The sequence below is a fragment of the Zootoca vivipara genome, chromosome Z2 (genome assembly GCF_965207765.1).
Source record: "Zootoca vivipara chromosome Z2, rZooViv2.hap1.1, whole genome shotgun sequence".
NCBI classification, from domain to species: domain Eukaryota; kingdom Metazoa; phylum Chordata; class Lepidosauria; order Squamata; family Lacertidae; genus Zootoca; species Zootoca vivipara.
In genome coordinates, this window is record NC_142585.1 from 42,216,651 (window position 1) to 42,241,242 (window position 24,592).

Below are 24,592 nucleotides of genomic sequence, written 5' to 3' on the forward strand. Positions count from 1 at the left end.
AGTGCCATAGGAGACACTGGTGGGCCCAGCTGTGCCTTCAGGCACCATGCCCACCAGGCACCATGTTGGCTACCCCCTGCATATAGCATGCTAAACAGAAGAGCTCCAGTGCTCACTGCCCACCTTCCATGGTCTTTGCATCACCCACCTTTTTCTCGTCCCCTTCTTGCAGAAGTTGGAGGTGGCTCCTTTTCTCACTGTCCTTGTGCAGAGAACTGCTCTGGTGTTGGGGCAGGCCAGTTGGTGGAGAGATGCTCCGCCCCTGGGGGTCCACCCAGGTATAGATGTGGTTAGTAACATAGCCGCCAGGGATCCGCCCCACCGAGTGGACAGAGAGGTTCAGCTTCTTTGAGCCCTTGAGTGCCTGGAAACATTGAGGGAGAAATAGACACCAAGGTCCTCAATGAGACAGGAGGCAATTTTAGGAAAGCGGAACTCCAGTACCAATCAGTAGTCGAGCACAATGCTAGGAATGATAAAAGTCTGCAGTTCAACCCTTGGAATCTCCATTAACAGAAAAACCTACAGGAACCCCTCCAGACTAGGTTGGACTCTAACTCCAATGATCACCAGTAAGCACAGTCAGTGTCAGGGATGATGGGAGTTGTAGTCCCACAACATCTGGAGGGCCATAGGTTCACAAGCCCTCATGTATATCCTACTGGGCAGATGAATCAAGGAGTGGCCTGCAGAAGCTTCGGATGTTCATATAGTCTTAGGAGGAATCATAGATCCAAAATAGAATCCTTGCTTTGAGTTCAGAAAGCCTCGGGGTCAGTTCCCAGCATTTCCAATTGAAAGGATATCAGAAAGTGAGGGCAAAGACTTAATTTTACCCTCTTATGGTATTTACACATTATATTCAAGTAAATACATTCAAATCAACAGGAGGACTATCAGAACTGGGCAAGGAAAATGACACTGCTTCCACAGAGATTCATCTGTTTGCACAACCATTTCCCCAAGACCTTTCCATTAGGGTTCTGCACAGTCACCTGAACTGATATGAGGCCCAGACCCGCCCCCTCAGTCTAGGCAGGGCTATCCCAGGGAACTTCCAACACAGATCTGGCACTGAATTAACTGAGGGAACATGTATATGCAACATAGCTCCTTCTTCCCATCCATTCCTTTTGACAACCCCTGATTTTTCTGGGAGGTCCAGACTCACCTGGGATGTTCCATGGCTGCCTCCACCCAACTCACCAAGCCTGTTTCTACCCAAATCAGCCCCCTTCAGTTTGGCGGTTTAGACTAATTAGATACACAGTCCTCCTAGCTTTCAAAATGTTAATGCTGCTAGCCTCTATTTATGCTACGCTCATACGTTTGAGGTTCCAGTGCTGTGTATAAACCTAAACTAAAGCCAGGTCACGCTGCCCTAGAACTTTTCACTTCTTGGGGAAGCACACAGTGATATGTAGAGTGGGTGGGGGCTGGGATGGGGGAGATGCAAATCTCTATCTAGTTACAGGAAGTACTCTTTTCTTTGATGCCTGTTTCCTGGGACTGCTGCCTGACTACTTTCATTGTTCCATTCTCAACAGAACACTTAACCAGGATTCAAAATGCACTGCAATCATTTCTGAATCAGTGAGACTTATCTGTCAGCAAAGGATGCGTTTAAGGACATAATTATGAATTCTGATGAAAGGGGCTCAAGATGGCTGGGTATTGGCAAGACTGTACTCCTGCCCTCAATGGTAGAAAGCATTTTTGTTTTCATGGCGTTCTTTTGAAAATATTCTTCTTCTTCTTCTTCTTCTTCTTCTTCTTCTTCTTCTTCTTAAAAAATGCTGTCCTCCACAAGGACGTCTTCAGACTGCACCTGCAAATGCACAGAAGCCTCCTTCGCACACAGCGCTAATGAAATGAGTGAGGAAGTGTGCTGTTTTAGAGGGAAGAAATTGTGGCTGCTCATTCCTCTCCTGCCTCTGCTGCATCACTGGGAGCTAACATTACATCTGAACCACAATTCCCTATTTGTCTCCCTCAGACAAAACACAAGCAATAAGCCAAGAACAGACCTTGGTTACAGCTTGTGGTTTGGCTGAAGTGAGAGAAACCACGAACCTGGGTTCAGATTTAACACACTGTTGTGATGGGGTTGCCATATTTCAAGAGGTAATAAGTTGAGCTTTTGTAGGGCAATTGCACGATAGCTCTGCTGCCGCCGCCAACCCTGAGCCGCCCACGCCAGAGCCAGAACCCAGGTCACCCACACCAGAGCCACCAACACACACACACACACACACACACACATATTTTATTTTATTTTAAAAAAAACCAAATCCAGGACATTTGCTTTAAAATGTAAAATTCCCCCTCGGATGGGCATGTAAAAGGTAAAGGTAAAGGGACCCCTGACCATTAGGTCCAGTCGTGACCAACTCTGGGGTTGCGCGCTCATCTCGCATTATTGGCCAAGGGAGCCGGCGTATAGCTTCCAGGTCATGTGGACCCACAAAAGAGGACATGTCTGGGAATTCCCAGACATATGGCCACCCTACAGTGTGACAAACTATTGCATAGCTCTCAGGGGTGTGGCAGCAGCAGCAGGAGTAGTGGAGCGGCCACAATATTCGTCTCCCCTTGCACCAGCACACTTGTTCATTCATGGTAAGCCACAGGGCTTAGCCACACTACCTCTTGTCCTGCTAGTTTCCCCTAGGGAAAACTGCTCTTTAGCACTCAGAGCAAATGGCAATTTGGGTTTTCTCCGGATTAACATTTGCTCCGATTTAGAGCTGTCTTCCTGGGGAAAGGAGTGGGCAAGGGGGAAACCACTGGAAAGTGTGGGTCAAGCAGAAAACTGCTCAGACCTGTGCTTTCCAGACATAGGACAGGCAGTAATGTGGACAAGCCCATAGTTTGGCACAGTGTAATGTGAGAAATGAGGCTAAAGGCAGACTTAGGAACGGTAACAGAATGCTTCATAATCAGAATGGAGGGCTTTAGTTGGCAGCTCTGCCTTTTCCAGGATACTACACCCCATCGGCTCATTTCTTTTACATCTCCTCCATACGCATTCAAGAATTGCATGTGTATTGAGCTTATTTTGGAAAGGAAGAACCAAAGTTGTTGAGCATGCTAAATGGCACCCATGGCCCCAGGCACCCACGGTTGTGGGGCCAAGTTGGGACTCCTGGCATGAAGGTATTTCACCACAGTAATGAGACTTGCTGCCTCCCAGCACCACCAAGGGGTGCAAGTGTGCCTGTATGATAACGAAGCACTGCACTCCTCCACCCAGAGGCATCTATCCAGTTTGCAAACCCTCCTTCTATATACAGCCTCCCCTTCGTAAATAGCAAGTTGTCTGCTAATATATTATAATCACCAGGATGTACAGTTAGGAGTAATGAGAGCCAAAAAAGCAGGAGCCAGTGAGATTTCATAAGGGCGATCAATCCCTTCCTAATGCAATCATTTAATTATCTTCAAGTCTAGTATGATTTAAGTAAATTGCCTCATTTTTCTGAAAGAAAGAAGAGTTGGAAGCTGGGAATAGGAGAGGAAGAGAAGGAAAGTACACTTTTAAAATACCATTCTTTCCTCCCTTTAATTTTGCTGAGTCATAAATAGACTGACAGAGAACAGCTTGGGGCTCTATTAAATTGATTTGCAATACAGCATTTTATTAGCTGCAATCAATGGCTGTGGCATACGCCATCCTTCACATAGATCCATTTATGTCAATAACTGCTCCCACTGGTCAGTGTCGAGCCATGGCAGTGGAATGCAACCCAATGGAATAACAGAATTGGCCATTCCTTTTCCCAGAGCAGGTTCCTAATTGTATGCTCTCCACCCCCTCAATGGGACACACAACACATGTTTTAAATCATCATTGTGAAGTTATAGGCAACTTTGGGAAAGAAGCTGGCAACATACAAGTTTTCCCTTATAACAAGTAAAGTTGAGGGATAAGAAGGGTGTGTGGCCACAGTATGGTCACATCCACACTGTATATTTAAAGGTTTCTTATATCTCTCCCCCCCCCCCAGAGGGTCTTCCATGACAGCTGAGGTGATGTCATAGTGCTTTTGATGCACGATGTGGATATGAGCTATCATAGAACCTTAGAGCAGGAGGAGCTTTAGGGTGTGTGTGCCATGTGGGTCATCTAGCCCCAACCTTGTGGTGCTTTGCAGTTGGTTTGGACTGCAATTCCAATCACTGATACATCACTGACCATGATTAGAGCTGAAGTCATAAGAGCATAATAAGAGCCTGATGGATCCGGCCAATGGCATGTCTTGTCCAGCATCCTGTTCTCACAGAGGTCAACCAGAAGCCTCAATGAGTAGCTCTATGGAAGCAGAACATAACCATCATGGATAGTAACCACTGATAGTCTAGCTCCACGAATTTGTGTAATCCTCTTTTAAGCTGGTACTCGTCACTGCCTCCTGATTTTTGATCCAAATGTTGTTGTTTTAGAATAATTTTGGCTCAGCATTCATCAACATGTCAGTATGTTACTGGCCTTTTGCTGCTCATGTTGCTTTCTCTGCCCACCCATTTCTCCACACCCTGGTTTGAGTACTGCTGAGGGACAGAGAAATCTCTCCATTTTGATTTCTCATTTTTTCCCACTTTACCACAGTATATGCTTTTTTTGTACAAATTACTTGGCATTGCAAAATTCAGTGAAGTGACACTTTTGAAGGATGATTGTGTGTTGGTAGTGTTCTAGCCAACTAAAATTTACTCACAAGTAGACCTATTGGGTTGCATACAAGTAGGTTTACACAGAATTGTAGAGTTGGAAAGGATCCCAAGGATCATCTAGTAGTCCACCCCCCACCCACCCCGCAATGCAGGAATCATAACTAACACATGGCCATCCAACCTCTTTTTAAACTTCAAAGGAAGGAGAGTTCACCATCATCTTAGGGAGTCCACTGCCAAACAATTCTCACTGTCAAAGAATTCTTCCTAATGTTCAGTCAGAATCTCATTTCTTGTAATTTGAAACCATTAATTCGAGTCCTACCCCCAAGGGCAGCATAAAGCAAGCTTGTGCCAAGATCCATTTGATGGCCCTTTAGATATCTGAAGATGGTTGATATATCACCTTGCAGTCTTTTCATCTCATCTCGAGGACAAACATACCCAAATGCCTCATAAGGCTTGGTTTTGCTCATAGTTAAGTCATTGATGTTCACACTGTTCACACTCATAATGAAATGAGTAATCTAGCAGCTAGCCCAATTCACTTGGTTGTGGTAATGCTACAGCTATTCACAGTGGAATACAAGGAGCTTTAACTACAGCTCAGCACTTTTGTTTCCCCTTAAAAAACCTCTTTGATCTAACCACAATGGACTCTGGAGCACACTATCTATTTGAAGAATGGGACTCACAACAAAAAGGGGGGGGTAAGCATCCACTTACATTGTGCGTAACGATTTCATTCCCACATTACAAGTAACAAAGGGCTTGTGGGAATGAGGAAAAGCTTTGCACTTTATTCTGCCAGCAACGCCATTCAAAATAAATCACTGACTGAGTGATGGGGCAAGCACAATGAATACACAGGAGGCATCATGGTGCTAGTCTTTATCAGAATGGAATGTGCATGCAGTGAGAATACAGTGTGCTTGTTCATTTATTTGCACGTGACCTGGGTGGCCGTCCTCTAAGATAAAACCCTAGGGGCAGAGCTTTCCAAACTTTCCATGTTGGTGACACACTTTTTATACATTGGTTCATTTTGCAACAGAGCTTAGGGCTTGCCGATCAGAAGGTCAGCAGTTCGAATCCCTGAGACGGGGTGAGCTCCCATTGCTCGGTCCCTGCTCCTGCCAACCTAGCAGTTCGAAAGCACCTCAAAGTGCAAGTAGATAGACATCACTCCGGCAGGAAGGTAAACAGTGTTTCTGTATGCTGCTCTGGTTCACCAGAAGCGGTTTAGTCATGCTGGCCACATGGCCTGGAAGCTGTCTGCAGACAAACGCCGGCTCCTCGGCCAGTAAAGCGAGATGAGCGCCGCAACCCCAGAGTTGTTTGCGACTGGACTTAATGGTCAGGGGTCCTTTAATTTCACTGTACTAGCAAACCAGAGGTTAAACTACCCACCTTCCAGCTCCTGGAGGAGTGCAGGGAGCATTCACACTACACACTGCAGCCGACATACCGTACTAACGTGTTGGCGACACACAGTTTGGAAAGCTCTGCCCTAGGGTGTATTTCATGGAAGAAGAAGAAGAAGAAGAAGAAGAAGAAGAAGAAGAAGAAGAAGAAGAAGAAGAAGAAGAAGAAGAAGAAGAAGAAGAAGAAGAAGATCTCTGTAAAATATATTCTCCTGTTTAACAGATACTGTAATGGGGGGGGGAGTTGCGCTAGAAGACAGGGGGATTCTTTTCTCCCAATCAGAGTGAAGGTATAAACATTATCCTCTCTTTGACTTGACTTTAAAGTCATCACATAGCCAAATGTAACAGGCTACTTAGTGTTCTGTTATAACTGTCTGCACCAGTGATCTTCAACTTGTCCAGGCCCAAGACCCCAACTTGGAAACCACCCTACTCCCTCCAAGCACTTTCACTTCCTGGGCCCGCAATGGCACTTCTGCATATTAATTTTCAGCAAAATTCCATTCTGGGAGAAATCTAGAAAGTAATCACAATAGTCTAGAAAGTGAGTTGAATGCTCTGTTCCATAGAGAGCGCAATATAGGAATGTAGGGCATAATGCCTCTGACAGTGGAAGTAAAACATACCATAGCCATTGCTAATCCAGAGCAATTTGGTGCTATCAAGGGGGTTGTGCTCTGGGACACAAGCCTCCTCTTCCAACTGCATGTATAATTAGGGTTGAAATATGTAATTGGGAGGGAAGGAGAAGGAGACACAACTGAGTCTCCATTCCCCCCTCTTCTCAAACACCTGTTTTAAACCTTAATTAAAGACTGTGCAAGGTCTATGAGTCTGATTGGGTCCCAGATCTGGGCTGGGTCAATCATGGATTGTCCCAGGTTGAATTTGGGTCACTCCAAAACAGCAGATCAGACCCAAAAACTGATTAAGTGGGGGGGGGTGTCCATGGCACAGCCCTACGATGTATTCTAACCTCCAGATAAGCTTTATGCAAGCAGATCAAGGCAGAACGAGTTGATCTGGAAGAGCCTTGAACAATCTCTGAGGTCCTTTCCATCTGCGTTGTTCCATGGAATGCTTTGCCCAGACTGCAAAGCTTTCTTCTTCTTTGTCGCATCTGATTGCTTCTGCATTGCCTATGGGTGTTTTTTGTTCTGTTAGAGGAGACAGGTGAACTGTAATAGGTTGAACAACCATGGCACTGTTCCCTCTGGGCCCAATTAAAGAAAGACATTTAAGAAAAAGGTTTCTCGTAGCAGTGGTGGCAGCAGCAACATAGACAGTCTGTAGCCTGACTTGGCTCAAGGAAGCAAACAGAAGCAACCACTGATTGAATGGTTGAAATGTTTCAAGAAGGGGAAGCACTGCAGAGAAGTGGAGCGGAGAGTAGGATTGCTCCAGAACCACTTCCCCATCCAGGGACAACTTTTCCTTGCTGATAGATCTGAGTAATGCCAGACAAGAAGGGCTGTAGTTAGTGGTACAGCATTCACTGCAGAAGGTCCTAGATGTAACCCTTGGTGTAACAACATGTATTAGATGAATGTAAAGGTAAAGGGACCTCTGATCATTAGGTCCAGTCATGACCGACTCTGGGATTGCGCGCTCATCTCACATTATTGGCCGAGGGAGCTGGCGTATAGTTTCCAGGTCATGTGGCCAGCATGACAAAGCCGCTTCTGGCGAACCAGAGCAGCACATGGAAACGCCGTTTACCTTCCCGCTGTAGCGGTACCTATTTATCTACTTGCATTTTGACGTGCTTTCGAACTGCTAGGTTGGCAGGAGCTGGGACCAAGCAACGGGAGCTCACCCCATCACAGGGATTCGAACCACCGACCTTCTGATCAGCAAGCCCTAGGCTCAGTGGTTTAACCCACAGCACCACCTGGGTCCCTTATTAGATAAATGTAAGTGGGCATAAATAGTATGTGCATAGGAGCACAACCTTTTTTCACACTGAGTGCATCCTAGATTAGGAGCTTGTAAGGCACTGAGGGGACCTAACAGAAGCAGAAGACATCAAGAAGAGGTGGCAAGAATACACAGAGGAATTATACCAGAAAGATATGGAGGTCTCGTACACCTCAGGTAGTGTGGTTGCTGACCTTGAGCCAGACATCTTGGAGAGTGAAGTCAAATGGGCCTTAGAAAGCATTGCTAATAACAAGGCCAGTGGAAGTGATGATATTCCAGCTGAACTGTTTAAAATTTTAAAAGATGATGCTGTTAAGGTGCTACACCCAATATGCCAGCAAGTTTGGAAAACTCAGCAATGGCCAGAGGATTGGAGAAGATCAGTCTACATCCCAATTCCAAAGAAGGGCAGTGCCAAAGAATGCTCCAACTACCGCACAATTGCGCTCATTTCACACGCTAGCAAGGTTATGCTCAAAATTCTACAAGGCAGGCTTAGGCAGTATGTGGACCGAGAACTCCCAGAAGTGCAAGCTGGATTTCGAAAGGGCAGAGGAACCAGAGACCAAATAGCAAACATGCGCTGGATTATGGAGAAAGCTAGAGAGTTCCAGAAAAACGTCTACTTCTGCTTCATTGACTATGCAAAAGCCTTTGACTGTGTCGACCACAGCAAACTATGGCAAGTTCTTAAAGAAATGGGAGTGCCTGATCACCTCATCTGTCTCCTGAGAAATCTCTATGTGGGACAAGAAGCTACAGTTAGAACTGGATATGGAACAACTGATTGGTTCAAAATTGGGAAAGGAGTATGACAAGGTTGTATATTGTCTCCCTGCTTATTTAACTTATATGCAGAATTCATCATGCGAAAGGCTGGACTAGATGAATCCCAAGCCGGAATTAAGATTGCTGGAAGAAATATCAACAACCTCAGATATGCAGATGACACAACCTTGATGGCAGAAAGCAAGGAGGAATTAAAGAACCTTTTAATGAGGGTGAAAGAGGAGAGCGCAAAATATGGTCTGAAGCTCAACATCAAAAAAACCAAGATCATGGCCACTGGTCCCATCACCTCCTGGCAAATAGAAGGGGAAGAAATGGAGGCAGTGAGAGATTTTACTTTCTTGGGCTCCTTGATCACTGCAGATGGTGACAGCAGTCACGAAATTAAAAGACGCCTGCTTCTTGGGAGAAAAGCAATGACAAACCTAGACAGCATCTTAAAAAGCAGAGACATCACCTTGCCGACCAAGGTCCGTATAGTTAAAGCTATGGTTTTCCCAGTAGTGATGTATGGAAGTGAGAGTTGGACCATAAAGAAGGCTGATCGCCGAAGAATTGATGCTTTTGAATTATGGTGCTGGAGGAGACTCTTGAGAGTCCCATGGACTGCAAGAAGATCAAACCTATCCATTCTTAAGGAAATCAGCCCTGAGTGCTCCCTGGAAGGACGGATCGTGAAGCTGAGGCTCCAATACTTTGGCCACCTCATGAGAAGAGAAGAATCCTTGGAAAAGACCCTGATGTTGGGAAAGATTGAGGGCACTAGGAGAAGGGGACGACAGAGGACAAGATGGTTGGACAGTGTTCTCGAAGCTACGAACATGAGTTTGACCAAACTGCGGGAGGCAGTGGAAGACAGGAGTGCCTGGCGTGCTATGGTCCATGGGGTCACGAAGAGTCGGACACGACTAAACGACTAAACAACAACAACAAGGCACTGAGGAGGCAGGATGAAAACTAGGGCCTCTGGCAAGCAGTTTTCATAGTCTTGCCTCCTGCATCACCAGCACTGTTGTCACTCAGTAAACCAGGCAGACTAGGCACTACCTATGGTTCAAGAGTGCCTTCCAGCCTCCATTTCTATCTTAAATATAGTGAGATGACTCCAAAGGCCAATAAGGACACACCAGGTCGCATAAAGCCCTGAAAACCCAGTTAAGTCTTGACATGGTATGATTCATAGCTGTCACGTTCTCCCTTTTTTTAAGGGAAATGCCCTAATGCTGAATAGGCTTCCTCGCGAGAAAAGGGAAAACCTGACAGCTACGGTATGGTTATCATTTTGTGGTAATGTGGAAGTAGTTTTTTCCACCAGTGCTATGGAATGCACTCCCTGATGAAAAATAAGAGGCCCCCATCTGCACTAGCATTCTGCTGGCCTTTGAAGACATACCTGTCTACGCAGTGATTCCCCTTAACTCTCATCCCGAGCATCCTATTTTTAACAGCTGCGTTATTTTAATGCAATGTAATGGGACTGAGCGTCTTAATTCTGGATGCTTCTATTTTAATTTTGGTGCACCTGGTTTTTATATTTTACAAACCACTCAGAAGCCTATTTTGGCATCAAGCAGTATAGAGATGAATGGATATGGTTAAGTGAGAGCAGGGGCTTTGAAATTGCTCATTAACAATCAGCAGCACCTGGACAGCAGGCTGAGCTGGCACACAGGTCACCTGGTCACATTCTCCCCTGCTATGGCGAGATGTATCTTTAAATCATAGTGATCATTTCTAATTTCACATAGCAAATTCATATTTTAATGCATATCAGTACCATGTCTTACCCTCTCCACTTTTGGGGTGTGTGTATTTGATAAAACTCCTGTCTTTTGATGACGTATAAAAGGATATCGTAGTTGCCGTTACTACAGATATGATAAATTCTAACTATTTTTTTAAAAAATGTCTTAGCTATTAAAGTTGGGGAAGTGCTGCTTGAACCACATGGTCAATGACCCAAGGCTGAAGAGTGTCAGTTAAGGTATATTGTCAACAGAGGCAGCTTTGCAATAAAGCAGCATAATTTTCCTGAGTGTTTTCTTGAGTGTTGGGTGGGGGTGGGGATAGGAAGGAGGTAATGAGACTCTTTCAGTCTTTGCAAGGGAGATGAACAAATAACTCACTCAGCTGTGAATTATTTCTGCATGATGCAGCTCTATTATCTCTCAAAATGTATTCCAGTGGGGGCTGGGGAAATGACATATTATTTCATCTTATTGTGTTGTTAAGTTGATGTCAAGTCCCCTTCATTTTGTATTGAGAAGTTTTCAGTTTTATAAAATGATCAATCAAAGCCAATAAGAAAGAAGCATATAGAGGGAAAGGAGGAGAGAGGAGGGGTAGTGGAATAAAGAAGGGGGCAAAGGTGGGCCACCTAGCAGTTCCTGCCCACCTAGCAGTTCGAAAGCACGTCAAAGTGCAAGTAGATAAATAGGTACCACTACAGCGGGAAGGTAAACAGCATTTCCGTGTGCTGCTCTGGTTCGCCAGAAGTGGCTTGGTCATGCTGGCCACATGACCTGGAAGCTGTACGCCGGCTCCCTCGGCCAATAACGTGAGATGAGTGCCGCAACCGCAGAACTTAATGGTCAGGGGTCCCTTTACCTTTAAAGGTGGGCTGGGGGACAGCCTTCATTGGCAGGGTGAAATCATCAACATCACCACAATCATTTGCCTTCTATATCATGCAACTGAAGGCAATGTACAAAAGAAACAGCTTAAGGAAAACAGTGAACAACACAAAAACCTGCAGATATATTTAAAACAAAACAACAACAAAAAGCAATGCAAAATAAACACCCATAACACAAGAACCATTGATCCAGCTGGGAACAAAAATACCTTCAATTGCTTGAAGTACAGATCATGGGTGCCCGTTATAGTGGCAGCTACTGTGAATGCCCTGCTCTAAGTTCTTCTAAAGACTGCTTTATTGCTCCAATCTGGTTCTGCCACAAAACTAACTGCAGTGACATTTGTTAATATATATTTAAGGTGGCTGGAGTGCTAAGAGCCAGCCTGTTGAGTTAGGTTGGTCAGCTGGAGAAGGTTTTAGTTTAAGCTTATTAATAATGCACCTGTTCTAAATGACTTTGTTGAATCTGGATTGCCATATAGAAGATGATGCATGGTGTCAGGAGCAAAATAGATGGTTTCGTCTGAGTGCTGGGAACCACAGGTGGAGAGAGCACTGCTATTGTGCTCAGGTACTGTCTCTGGGCTTTCTCCAGGCATCTGGTTGGCCACTATGGGAACAGGATGCTGGACTAGATGGGCCACTGGCCTGATCTGGCAGGCTTGTCTTTTGTTCTTCAGAATATTAGGTATTTAAAAATAAAAAATGCTACCACCCTTTTAGGCTAGTCAAATAAACATGGGGCAGTGGTGATCATTAGCTCAGCCTTGTTAGTTCTGTCAACCATCCTGATCTATTCATTGATTGGGGCAAATCATTTCCTTGAAATATCTCTTGCCAGGCCCCTTAGTTCCAGGCTGCTTAGACCTGCACATCTCCTTCGCTGTGCGCATCCCTTGATGCAATGCATCTTTACACTCTTTTTGACGGCTGCTGGGTTTTAAAAAGGTCACTCCGTCCAGCAGCCAAGCAAAGGGAACATTAAAATAATTACTGGGAGATTTGAGTCAGGAAACGAGAGAGAGAAAGAGAGAGAGAGAGGGAGGGAGGGAGAGGGAGAGAGAGACGCCAACTTGGCATAATTGGTGTGCTAGACAAGTGTTCCAGAAGAACATTGCAAAGTAAATGCATCTCAAGAAAATAAAATAAGCCCTCCAAAGAACATATTTCATCTTTCAGTGACCTAAGTATGGCATGGTCCACATTTGAAGTTTCTCAGGCAGAGAGAAGGAAGAAGCACATAAACCTATTTGACTGAGAGGCAGCTCAGGTGGTTTTCCATCAGAGCTTTGGTATATTTCTATTTTGTGGGCTTCAATCTGTTGTCTTGCCCCCCCCTCTCTTTTAAAGATTAGGCGAAGTTGCTCTTCTGCAAAATGTGAAATCATGGATCTGTATCTCAGTTGCTTGCACTGGAGTTGATTGCAACAGGCTGCTCTGAGAACACAGCAATGCTTGGTTGTAAAATAGTAGTCAGGCAGAAGAATGTGTCCTAGGTGGACACTTGCTATATTGGGGATAGATCAAATGCCAGGGTTGGGGAATCTTTGGCCCATCAGACAATGTTGGACTCCCAATTCCCATCAGGCCCAGCCATCATAGTCAATGGCAAGGGATGATGGAACTTGCAGTCCAACAACATATGGAGGTCCACACATTATCCATCTCTGGTTTATCCAGCATGTTCCAGCTGTTCATAATTTACCAAGGAAACAAAGAGTGTCCCTTGCCAAAACACACATCATTTAGGGACACCCGATTCAGATTTTACGTTTTGTTGGAATGAACTGGTAGAGTTATTCTTCTGCTCCCTTACTCCTGTTTCTAGCAGTTGAATTTATGAGTGTGAGATGGATGCACCTTGCCCATCACACAAAGTATGGCTGGTGTCCATCAAGTCTGGTAGGATGGAATGACAGGGCTCAAACAGTAGGCAGAGCCAGAGCCAATGGCAGGAAGAGCCAACTCATTCTAGTTTTGTCCCCATCCTGCTCTCTGCTGAGTTCTACAAGGGGGCAAGACTGAGAATAAGGAAGCTGTCACCCTGAGAACAAGTAAGGGCTGGGTAAGGGCAGTTTGAGATAGGTGAGGCAGTGCCCTATTCACCCAAATGGACCAGCCTCCACTGATCATGTATACACCTAAAACATACACGTGAGCACTAATTTGACATGCAATGCACATTGTACCGCACTGCTCTAGGGGAAGGCTGGGTGGTGCGGGGCACCAGGGTGCCGGGCTGCACAGGGGGGCCCTGTGTTGCGCACTGCACCCGCCCACCAGCCGCGGCAAGAAACGGGGCGGGGGCACCGGAGCAATCTCCGCACCACGGCGCCAGGGCACGCGACATGCTTAAGATGGCCCTGGCCTCCAGTTTGCCGGAGCTCACCCTGCCGGCTGTGGAGCAGCGCTGAGGTCTCTGCTGCAGGAGAGAGGGCCCCCATCCCACCCCCAAAGCTGTGGAAGAGGTGCCACCTGCAAGATGCACAGCAGGGTGCACTGCAGCCCCAAACCCCGCCAAGAAACTAACCTGAGGAAGTCCAGAGAAGAACCTGGCCTGGCAAGAAAAAAAAGTGACCCTGGCTGAAGTGAATCAGCTCTTTACTGACCCTTGCCCCACCCCCAGCTTGTAGCCAGGTGAGCCCACCCACCCTCAGTGCACGTAAGGGAAAAAAATGTTAATTTTTAAAATTTACAATACTGTCTTATTTATTTTATAGTACAGTACATTGATTATTCCCTTCATTTTAGGGATCTATGGTCTTGTTAGACAGAAAAAGCAGTGTTAAATTGCTGTTTTAGGGGGTGTTTCTCATCGTATAGAATGGATCAATTCACTATTTCATTACTTTCTATGGAAAAGTGCGCCTCTACTTATGTACATTTCTAGTTATGACCAGACCTCTGGAACGGATTTTGGTTGTAAGTAGAGGTTCCACTGTAATTATTCTGAACTGAGTTTAGGAGAGTTTGCCCATCACTAGTTGCCCTTTCTATTAATTTATTCCTATAGTAAATGATTAAATTGTATAGTAACATCAACATAGGTCAGGGAGAGGGAACCTGTGGCCTTCTAGACATCATTGGACCTTAACTCCCATTAGCCCAAGCTATCATGGCAAAATGTCAAGGAAGATTGGAGCTGGGGTCTGTGGAAGGACATGTGGATCCAGAATTGGCCTCCACAGTCACTTATGAACTCATTGTTAAAACCGTGTTTATGGAAGACAATCTTACTCAGCTACGAGTGATCGCCGAAAAAGAAGAGGAGGAAGAAGAGGAAGAGGAAGAGGAAGAGGAAGAGGAAGAGGAAGAGGAGGAAGAAGAAGAAGAAGAAGAAGAAGAAGAAGAAGATAAGCAAAAAATAGGTCCTTGATCCAAAGAAAGCACATCAGTAGGGAAGGGAGAATGAGAGAAGGAAAGGTTAACAGGGGACATGATAATTTTATTTGGAACACTAAAGAGTGTTATTTATATCAAGGAGGAAAATGCAAGATACACATGCAAGCTACCCCAAAAAGGGTCACATCAGAGCAGCAAATTGTACATATACCACATCCGCTTGTCATCTCTTTCAGCCTGATTTATGGGCTGCCTTATCTCGGCACCAACATTCTACTCTAAAATGGTAACATATCTTTAGGCAAGCTTTCAGGTGGGGGGAAAATATGTGACAGTATTGTTTTCAGAGCCAGCGACTGAAATTGAGAAAGAATGAATCTTTAGCTGATAAAGCTTGAGGGGAGGGGGGGGGGAAACCACCCAATCCACATATATTTCAGCTCATCGCAATTTGTAGAAGGAAGGATGTTACAACAAGCCAAAACAAGCAGCACTTAAAAGAGACACAACAAGCAAAAACATCTGCCTTTGCTGACGAAAAGCTAAGCGGCCTGTGAAAAGTTTTTAAAAGACTCCAGGAACACAGAGCTCAAGGCATTTATTATCCGCCCACCCGTCAGAATGAATGACTGGAACAACCTAGGCTTTCTTCCCTCCATAGCCTGCACTATGAGATGCTGCATTCATCAGATCAGAGCAGTGGTGTGTTAAATCAGCATATGGACTATGTCCTTCAGATGCCACCTGATGCTTGGCAAGCATGCAAGCATGTAAGCAATAAGCATGTAAATACTCCGCGCCAGTAAGATGTGCTACTTAAGAGAACAAGGCAGCATCACTTTTAGCCCCGTGGGCCACCAGAATGATCGGTTTTATTCATCAGGCAAAGAATTGATTGCTGCCAATTTTAACCACTGAGGATTCTGTACTTCCAGAAGTGTCCGACAATAATTGGCAACTACTGCTCTGAGCTCAAACTGTGCCATTAGGGGCCAACAACCCTTCGTGAACAATGATACTTCTCTCTCGCACATGCCTTGGGCTGTGCAGAGTGTAGACCAGACATCCCCAAACTTCGGCCCTCCAGATGTTTTGGACTACAATTCCCATCTTCCCCGACCACTGGTCCTGTTAGCTAGGGATCATGGGAGTTGTAGGCCAAAACATCTGGTGGGCCGCAGTTTGGGGATGCCTGGTGTACACCTTATGTTGTGGGAAAGTGGTGCAATTAGACTTGATGGTTTTAAAAAAAAACCTCAAATCAGTTTAAGAAGAGAATAAAACAACCTAGGTATCTGAAAAAAAACAAAAAAAACAATTTAAAAATATTCAGAATAAATAAATAAAATCAGTGATAAACTGAAGACATAAACATGACACATATTTGTTGAAACAAAAATGTTTTAGAGGTGCCGAAAGTACAGTGAAGGCTCCTGACTGATGTCAATAAGCAAGGAGTTCCAAAGTGTAGTGTTTTATTTATCCTTGGCAGACTAGCAGGGGCAAGTGCTCTTTAGATTGGAGGGGGGGGTTCAGATGGATGCATTCTCTACAACAGGGGTAGGCAACAACCCATTTGGACTATGTATTCTAAATATTTACCTTGTTCTAACTATTGGGTCTCATTTTTAATATATCTGTCCACCCTAAAACCAAGGCCACCCCCTCCAAACATCACAAACATTTACTATTTGGTATTGACTCAAACATGCTTCTGCACTTAATCCCTGCAGTGTAAATCTCAGAACAGGTGAAACACCCTTCTCATTTACTGAGGCGTAACTTCATAGATCGATGGGACTCCGCCAGCAGATTTTAGAAGACAACTGCCACATCGAATTTGCCCTGACACCCTGTGGGGTGTCACATCACACAAACATTGAGGATGGAGCTGATTGTCTCTTCCCAGGAGGAAGATAGATGGAGAATGAAGGATTAGACAGCAGAATGTGCAATAATAAAACGGATATGGTAGGCGCAAGTAACAGCACTCATGAATAAACATCAGGAACAATGTATATAATTCTATGATTGCAGAATCCAAGCACAGAATCCAGCATCAAGGGTGTTATTCACCCTTGGTTTAATTTTTTGTTTTGGTGTTATTCATCTTTGGGTTGGGGTTTTTTTTAATAGCACATTTTGCCCTTTAGTGTTACAAAAAGCAGCCTGAAAATATATGGACAGTGCCTGCTGAAATTTCAAAAGTCCCTGGAAAACTGTATTGACAGGCTCTGTATTGACTTGATCAGCCCTTCAGTGTCCTGCCACACAATAACTACTGAAACAGAGTGATTTGAGCAAGTTTTGTCCCTCTTTTTAAGAACACAGAGATTAAATGTAAACTTGAGAGTCCAGCGTATGACACCTCGTCACTGCAAATGCCACAATACCACAAAGTCTGGGTTTGTTTATTCTTGCAGGTGTTTGGGGGAGAATGGAAGACTCGTGTTTATGAAAAGGGAATCAGAGAGCACGTGCGCATGTGTGTGTGTGTGTGTGTGTGTGTGTGTGCGCACACACACACACACACACACACACACACAACTCACAGCAAGCCCAGAAGTAATCTCACATCAATACAGATATTGTTTCCATGGGGATTAGTGTATAACTCAATTTGAGCAGAAGGGGGAAATCATCAAAAATCATCCTTCATGGTGCTAGCCATGACAGCTATGCTCCACCTCCACTGATGGGAGGCAATATGCCTCTGAATACCAGTTGCTGGGAGTCACAAGTGGGGAGAGCAGCTGCTGCACTCAGGTCCTCCTTGTCAACAACAAATCGTCACTGTTTTTTGTTGTTGTTGAATATATACTATATGGTAATTTATGGACCCAATAGCCATTTGCACATAACAAAATATGTACTCAAAACAACAACAACAAAAAAACTCCTTCCAGTAGCACCTTAGAGACCAACTAAGTTTGCCATTGGTATGAGCTTTTGTGTGCATGCACACTTCTTCAGATACATATTTTATAAAATATGTATTTCATCAAAATAATTGTTGAACTGAAATACAATTAGGTAAAGGTAAAGGGACCCCTGACCATTAGGTCCAGTCGTGACCGACTCTGGGGTTGCGCGCTCATCTCGCATTATTGGCCGAGGGAGCCGGCGTATAGCTTCCAGGTCATGTGGCCAGCATGACAAAGCCGCTTCTGGCAAACCAGATCAGCACATGGAAACGCCGTTTACCTTCCCGCTGTAGCAGTTCCTATTTATCTACTTGCACTTTGATGTGCTTTCGAACTGCTAGGTTGGCAGGAGCTGGGACCAAGCAACGGGAGCTCACCCCGTCACAGGGATTCGAACCGCCGACCTTCTGATCAGCAAGCCCTAGGCTCAGTGGTTTAACCACAGCGCCACCTGGGTCCGGAAGAAGTATATTAATAGTGCCACTCTTGGGGCAAAATTGGAAGTGCCACTTCCTCTGGCACCACTGCCTCTGTGCCGCCTGCTGCCTCCTCCTCTGATCTAGTTTCACAAGTTCCTTCATGTGGAATCTTGCAGGATTTTGGCAAGATCTCACTGGAAATTGGCACAAATGCCAGCACTACTTCTCTGGCGGTGGTGGTGGTGGAACACCCACAGGGGTGCCACCTCAGGGGCTTTCACCACCTTGAGGCGGCTGCTTCACCCTGCCTTGTGGGTGGGCCAGCTCTGCTGGGAAAGCTGACTTAAGGCCCATCTACCCCATCTTCCTGCCTGAAATAACCTGTGGCTCCAAATGCCAATTGGAGCTCATCCACACTTCTATGGTCCAAGTGGTTTTCTGTTCACCCTGCTCTTTTCCTGGGGAAAACTCACTCTTTAGCTTTAGCAGACATCAATCTAGGAAAAACCCAATTGATATTTGCTTTGATTGAGTGCTAAAGGTTGGGTTTTGAGGATCAAGCAGAGGTCTGGATGAGCCTCAAGGCTGTTGGTGTGTATATACATGTGTGTGTGTGTATGTGTGAGTCCTTGTGAGAGAGTGAGTTTGGGGGCTCTTTATATTATCACAATCACAATCTGTCATAAGCTACTTCATGAATGTGGTATATAGCTCTTCAAAATTATTTCTTGAAAAGCAGAACAAGGTACAGGAAATCACAGTATTTTCCCCCCATTTCTAATTACTAAGCAGATTCAATTATATAGCAAGAATACTGAGCACCAGCATATGCTTAGGCATGTTCTTAATCAGGTTCTCCAAGTATTTTACATGAATGCTAATCAGTGAAGCATTAACATCACATTTGGAGGGATAGCAAATAGAATCAGTATCACTTTACAATCAAGTAAACTGAAGTGGAACAGAATCCTTCCCTTGCACTTTCCCCCCTTCCAGCTTGTTGGCACAAAAGAATCCTTCTGACATCAGTATATCTAAGCTACTTTTGTCCAACATTTACCAAAGTGATAAATGCTGGTTATTTTAATGAAAGGTCATCTCTTTTATTGTTGCTGCAGCAAGTTCAGTTTGTGGGGTAGCTTATAGGGCCCAGGGAAGTTAAAGCATCACCTATAAGATTGCCAAACTGCAGCAGGTTAAGTTATGCATGTAAAGTCATAGACAAACCAGAACCAGGCATCAGGAGTCCAAAAAAGGTAATCCTTAGGCTAGGAGCAAAATTAGGCTTTATTTCATCTGAATTTGGCACACACACAAACACGGAGCCTCAATGGTGTCACTCTGGAAGCTTCACCCAGGGCAAAAACAACCCCAGCTCCCCCCCCCAATAGTTATGAGTCTGCCATAGGCAATGCCAGAAGATAACAGCCCAAGGGTTAGCATCAGCTAAATTATGGTATCTTCGACCAGGCGCCTATAGACCTGCATTGTTCCAGCAAAGGCTGATACAGCCTATCTCTGAGGTAATGCTTAATGCCATCTGTCAGTGTTGAATGGTGTTCTGAGAGACCCTTTGCTTGAGAAGTATGAAACCATTGAAGCTTAAGGTTCAGGGCCCCTAATCCCAGAGGGGGCCCAGAACCACATTGCTTTGAAATATGGGTCCAGTTGACCCAATTGAGTTGCATGACTCAGATTGTTTGATTTTTTTGGTATATATTTCAACAATCCCAAAGTTTGAAAGTCAGTAGCACAGCTGTTGTAAACAAACCTGTTGAAGAAGATAACAGTGATTACCTAGACCTTGTTGCTGATTGTGAAGGGGACCCCATAAAAGTTCAAGCTTCAGGGCCCCAAAAATGTATGTCTGCTACTGCCTTTTTCCAGTCACACCGAGGTTTGGGGCTCTTGTGTGTGCAGTTCATAATGGGTGTGGGCCTGGGACAGAATATTTAGGCACCTGTCCTCTTACAGGTTTTTTTGGGGGGGCTCAGTCTCTCTTGGACTCCACTCAGGCTTCATTCACTGGTAAACTGGACCCCATCCCAAGGCCCCCCCTCAAGGAAATTCCCCGGAGTTAGCCTTGGCGAGCCTCACCTTGTACTCTCAGGATTGTCAAGACTGATGACAGGAGACCCTGCCTGCTCCTTCAAGTCTTCATTCTAAAAGAGGTGCAGCGTATCCTCGGGAATTGGGTGTCCTGCTCAGAGGACAAGGCTGGCCATGACATCTATGTTGTTGGCACATTGAAAAAGACTAGGAAACAGGTGGATGGTTATACACAGGCTGAAACCCCTTAAGAAAAGAGAGAATGTACAAAAAGGAGCTAGCTTTTGCAAGCTGAGTGGCATCTCAATATACTTCTTTCCTATGTTTCACTGATGTACCAGATCATAAGAGCAGAAAGCAGAAGCAGCAACAGAGACCTATTTTGCCATCTCGCAAACTTCCCTTGCAACATTTCTCGAACTGCTGCTTATAGGTGGTTCTGATGTCTTACTCTTTCCCCTTCACTGCCAAAGATGCTTTTGTTGTTGTTTAGTCATTTAGTCGTGTCCAACTCTTCGTGACCCCATGGACCAGAGCACTACCACCAGACAATTGTACGTCAGGCAAGATTGGTGGGTATTCTGGGAACAAAAAAGAGTCTTGGTGTGTGTCTATTTGTGTGAACCTGGTCTGCAGGGTAACATTTCATCCTTCCTGACCAGAAGCAGCCTGTTTCTTCAGAGTGACAAAAAGACAGGAACAAAAGAAGACAGACCACTGGTCCATCTATCTCAGTATTGTCTGAACTGCAGCCAGGGAACATTTTCAATTCTACCTGGAGATGCTGGAGATTGACTTTCTGTGTGCAAAGCAGGTGCCCTACCACTGGGACACAGTCCCTCCCCAAATATACAAATTTGCAAAATATGCATTGTACACAAGCAAAAATGTACAAATATTCACCCAATCCAGTAGGAGCTTCTCCTGAACAAATCGCACCCTCCCACTCCTAAGCTCAAATGAACTGTCACCAAACTGCTGCTCATTTCAGTGGGATCTTGAACATAAGAAGTCCTAGATAGCTTGTGCTCCATTCCAGAATATTTTGAAACTTGCCTCTGTTTGGATTTGGGGCAGCACAGAAAGAACTCAGTTTTGACTACAAAGGAAACATTCCTCCACTTTACAGAAGAACTATTCTGTCATCACCTCCATAACTGAAATAACAAACATACCAGGATTGTTTTTATGTTTAGGATACTTCTTTTCAAATCATTCAATAAGTGAAAAGGCTTTTTATATCTGAAGCTTGGCAATTTTTTTCTGAGTTCTTATGCTTCACAATTGTGGCTTGTGCCCATTAAGGTTGGTAAGGCAGAAGACAGGGAAGCCAACAATAGGCAAAGCCAGAGACAACAACAGTTGGAGGCAACTCATTCTAGTTTTCTTCCCATCCTTCCCCCTGCTGAGTTCTGCAAGGGAAGAACTGAGACTAAGGAGAGAAATCTGATGGCTGGGTCCATTCCCTGGGCTGGTTGTAAGTAAGAAGGTAGGCAGGTGCTGGCTGAGAGCAGACTGAGTTTGGTGAAGCACTGCCCCATTCACTCTAATGGACCAGTCTCACGGCCTACGCAGCCATTAGGCTGGCAGTTCACCTGCTCCACCGTGATGGAGAAGTAGCACTGGCACTGACATAAATTTTGGCAAGATCTCACCGACTGCCAGCAATAATTTAATGAAATTATGTGAGATCATGTGGAGCGTGTGAGATCTCACCAGAAACCAGTGAGCTCTCACCTGAAATCCACTTCTCTGCTAGCAGTGGGACAGGCGATGTAAGTAGCATGGTGACTGCCACAGGCCAGGGTGGCACTTCCTATTTTGCCTCAAGCAGCAAACCAGCCAGGATGTGTCACCTGTGACCATACTCCAGTGCAATAAAATGTTGCAAAATCAAGTTCTAGTCAGGAAGCTTGCCACTCCCGCTTCCAACTGATTTTCCATTTCTACTACCCCCGCCCCTCAAACAATGGTAACTGAGAATTCCATTATCACTGAAAGTAAAGGTAAAGGTAAAGGGACCCCTGACCATTAGGTCCAGTCGTGACCGACTCTGGGGTTGGGCGCTCATCTCGCATTATTGGCCGAGGGAGCCGGCGTATAGCTTCCAGGTCATGTGGCCAGCATGACAAAGCCGCTTCTGGCAAACCAGAGCAGCACATGGAAACGCCGTTTACCTTCCCGCTGTAGCGGTTCCTATTTATCTACTTGCATTTTGACGTGCTTTTGAACTGCTAGGTTGGCAGGAGCTGGGACCAAGCAACGGGAGCTCACCCCATCACAGGGATTCGAACTGCCAACCTTCTGGTCAGCAAGCCCTAGACTCAGTGGTTTAACCCACAGCACCACCTGGGTCCCCCACTGAAAGTACCTGTACTCAATTCTCATTCATCTGTTTTGGATCCTCCCTTTAGGTCTCACCTCAATGAAAGATGGTTTGAACTTCTGCAAAGGTGGGAGTCGCTCCAAACCTGCTGATACCTCTCTTGTCTGTGGGCGGGTACCATTTGGGCTGAATAAGCACCAGCACACATTGCCAAACATCAACAGAAGGAAAGATTATTGTGCTGAACAACAGTATACTTTGTGGGAAGAATTAATAAGAGAATTTGTTTGCAGCCTATGATTATGATTATGCACTAATTATGAGATTAGTAACTAGGCAATTTTTGAGGATTTTTAGGCTTTGGAAAATCTCCATAAGGGATAGGGGAACGTAAAGGGGTGGGGGGAGATGGAATAAGGAGAAAGGGAAGGAGATGGATCACCCTGCCAATAGGCACAAGTTATTTGCCTACGACACCAGATGACACTGCCTTGTTTACTCAAATGATGGTGATGTACCTGCAGCAACTACCGCTGTTACTAGACAACCTGATTATTGTCATGCATTCTGTATATCATAGACTCACATAAATCCCCACCCTGTGGAATGCCCTCCCATCAGATGTCAAAGAAATAAACAACTATCTGATATTTAGAAGACATCTGAAGGCCACCCTGTTTAGGGAAGTTTTTAATGACTGATGTCTTAATGTACAGTGGTACCTCGGTTTACAAACACAATTGGTTCCGGAAGTCTGTACTTAACCTGAAGTGTACTTAATCTGAAGCGAACTTTCCCATTGAATGTAATGGAAAGTGGATTAATCTGTTCCAGATGGGTCCACGGAGTACTCAGACTGAAGCGTACTTAACCCGAGGTATGAGTGTAATTGATTCTGGAAATCCATACTTAACCTGAAGCGTACTTAACCTGAAGCAAACTTTCCCATTGAAAGTAATGGAAACTGGATGAATCCATTCCAGACAGGTCCGCAGAGTACTTAAACTGAAAATACTCAAGCTGAGGCGTACTTAAACCAAGGTATGACTGTATTTTTAATCTTTTGTTGGAAGCTGCCCAGACGGGTGTGGTAGAAATATATTATCATTATCATTAGAGAGTTGGTAAGGACACCAAAGGTCATCTAGTCCAACCCCCATACAATGCAGGAAGCATAAGTAAAGAATCCCTGGCTGTCCAGTGATGAATGTTTAAAAACCTCCAATGAAGCAAAGTCCATCACTTTCTGAGGGAATCTGTCCCACAGTCAAACAGGTCTTATCATCAGAATATTCTTCCTAATGTTTAGTCAGAATATAAAAAGGTAAAGGGGCCCCTGACCATCAGGTCCAGTCGTGTCCGACTCTGGGGTTGCGGCGTTCATCTCGCTCTATAGGCCGAGGGAGCCGGCGTTTGTCCGCAGACAGCTTCCAGGTCATGTGGCCAGCATGACAAAGCTGCTTCTGGCAAACCAGAGCAGCACACGGAAACGCCGTTTACCTTCCCGCCGGAGCGGTCCCTATTTATCTACTTGCACTTTGAGGTGCTTTTGAACTGCTAGGTGGGCAGGAGCTGGGACCGAACAATGGGAGCTCACCCCATTGCAGGGATTCGAACCACTGACCTTCTGATCAGCAAGCCCTAGACTCTGTGGTTTAACCCACAGCACCACCTGGGTCCAATTTAGTCAGAATATACTTCCATGTAATTTGAATCCATTGGATGCTACCCAATGGAACAGCAGAAAACAAGCTTGCTCCATCATCTATATGGAAATCCCTCAGATACGGTAGTTGATGGCTATTGTAACATCTCTCAGTCTCCTCTTTTCCAGGCTACACATACCCAACTTCCTCAAATGTTCCTCATAGGGCTTGGTTTCCACCACTCTTTATCATCTTGGTCGCTCTCCTCTGCACATGTTCCAGCTTGTGAATATCCTTTTTTAAACTGTGGCACCCAGAACTGGACACAGTACTGCAGATGGGTTCTGACCAAGGCAAAATAGAGTAGTACTTACTATTACCGGAACTTCCCTCGATCTGTACACTACAGTTCGCCTGATTAAGCCTAGAATTGCATTA

General features: G+C 45.1%; 1 protein-coding gene across 4 annotated transcripts in view; it reads right to left on the reverse strand.

The window, feature by feature from the left end:
- Positions 1-24,592, reverse strand: part of WHRN (whirlin) — a 104,677-nt gene that overhangs the window by 74,343 nt on the left and 5,742 nt on the right. For all 4 annotated transcript variants that reach the window (XM_088665011.1, XM_088665009.1, XM_088665012.1 and 1 more), the window contains exon 2: positions 149-364. In XM_088665011.1, the coding sequence (XP_088521137.1) occupies positions 149-364 (216 nt within the window). The remainder of the gene's footprint in view (positions 1-148; positions 365-24,592) is intronic.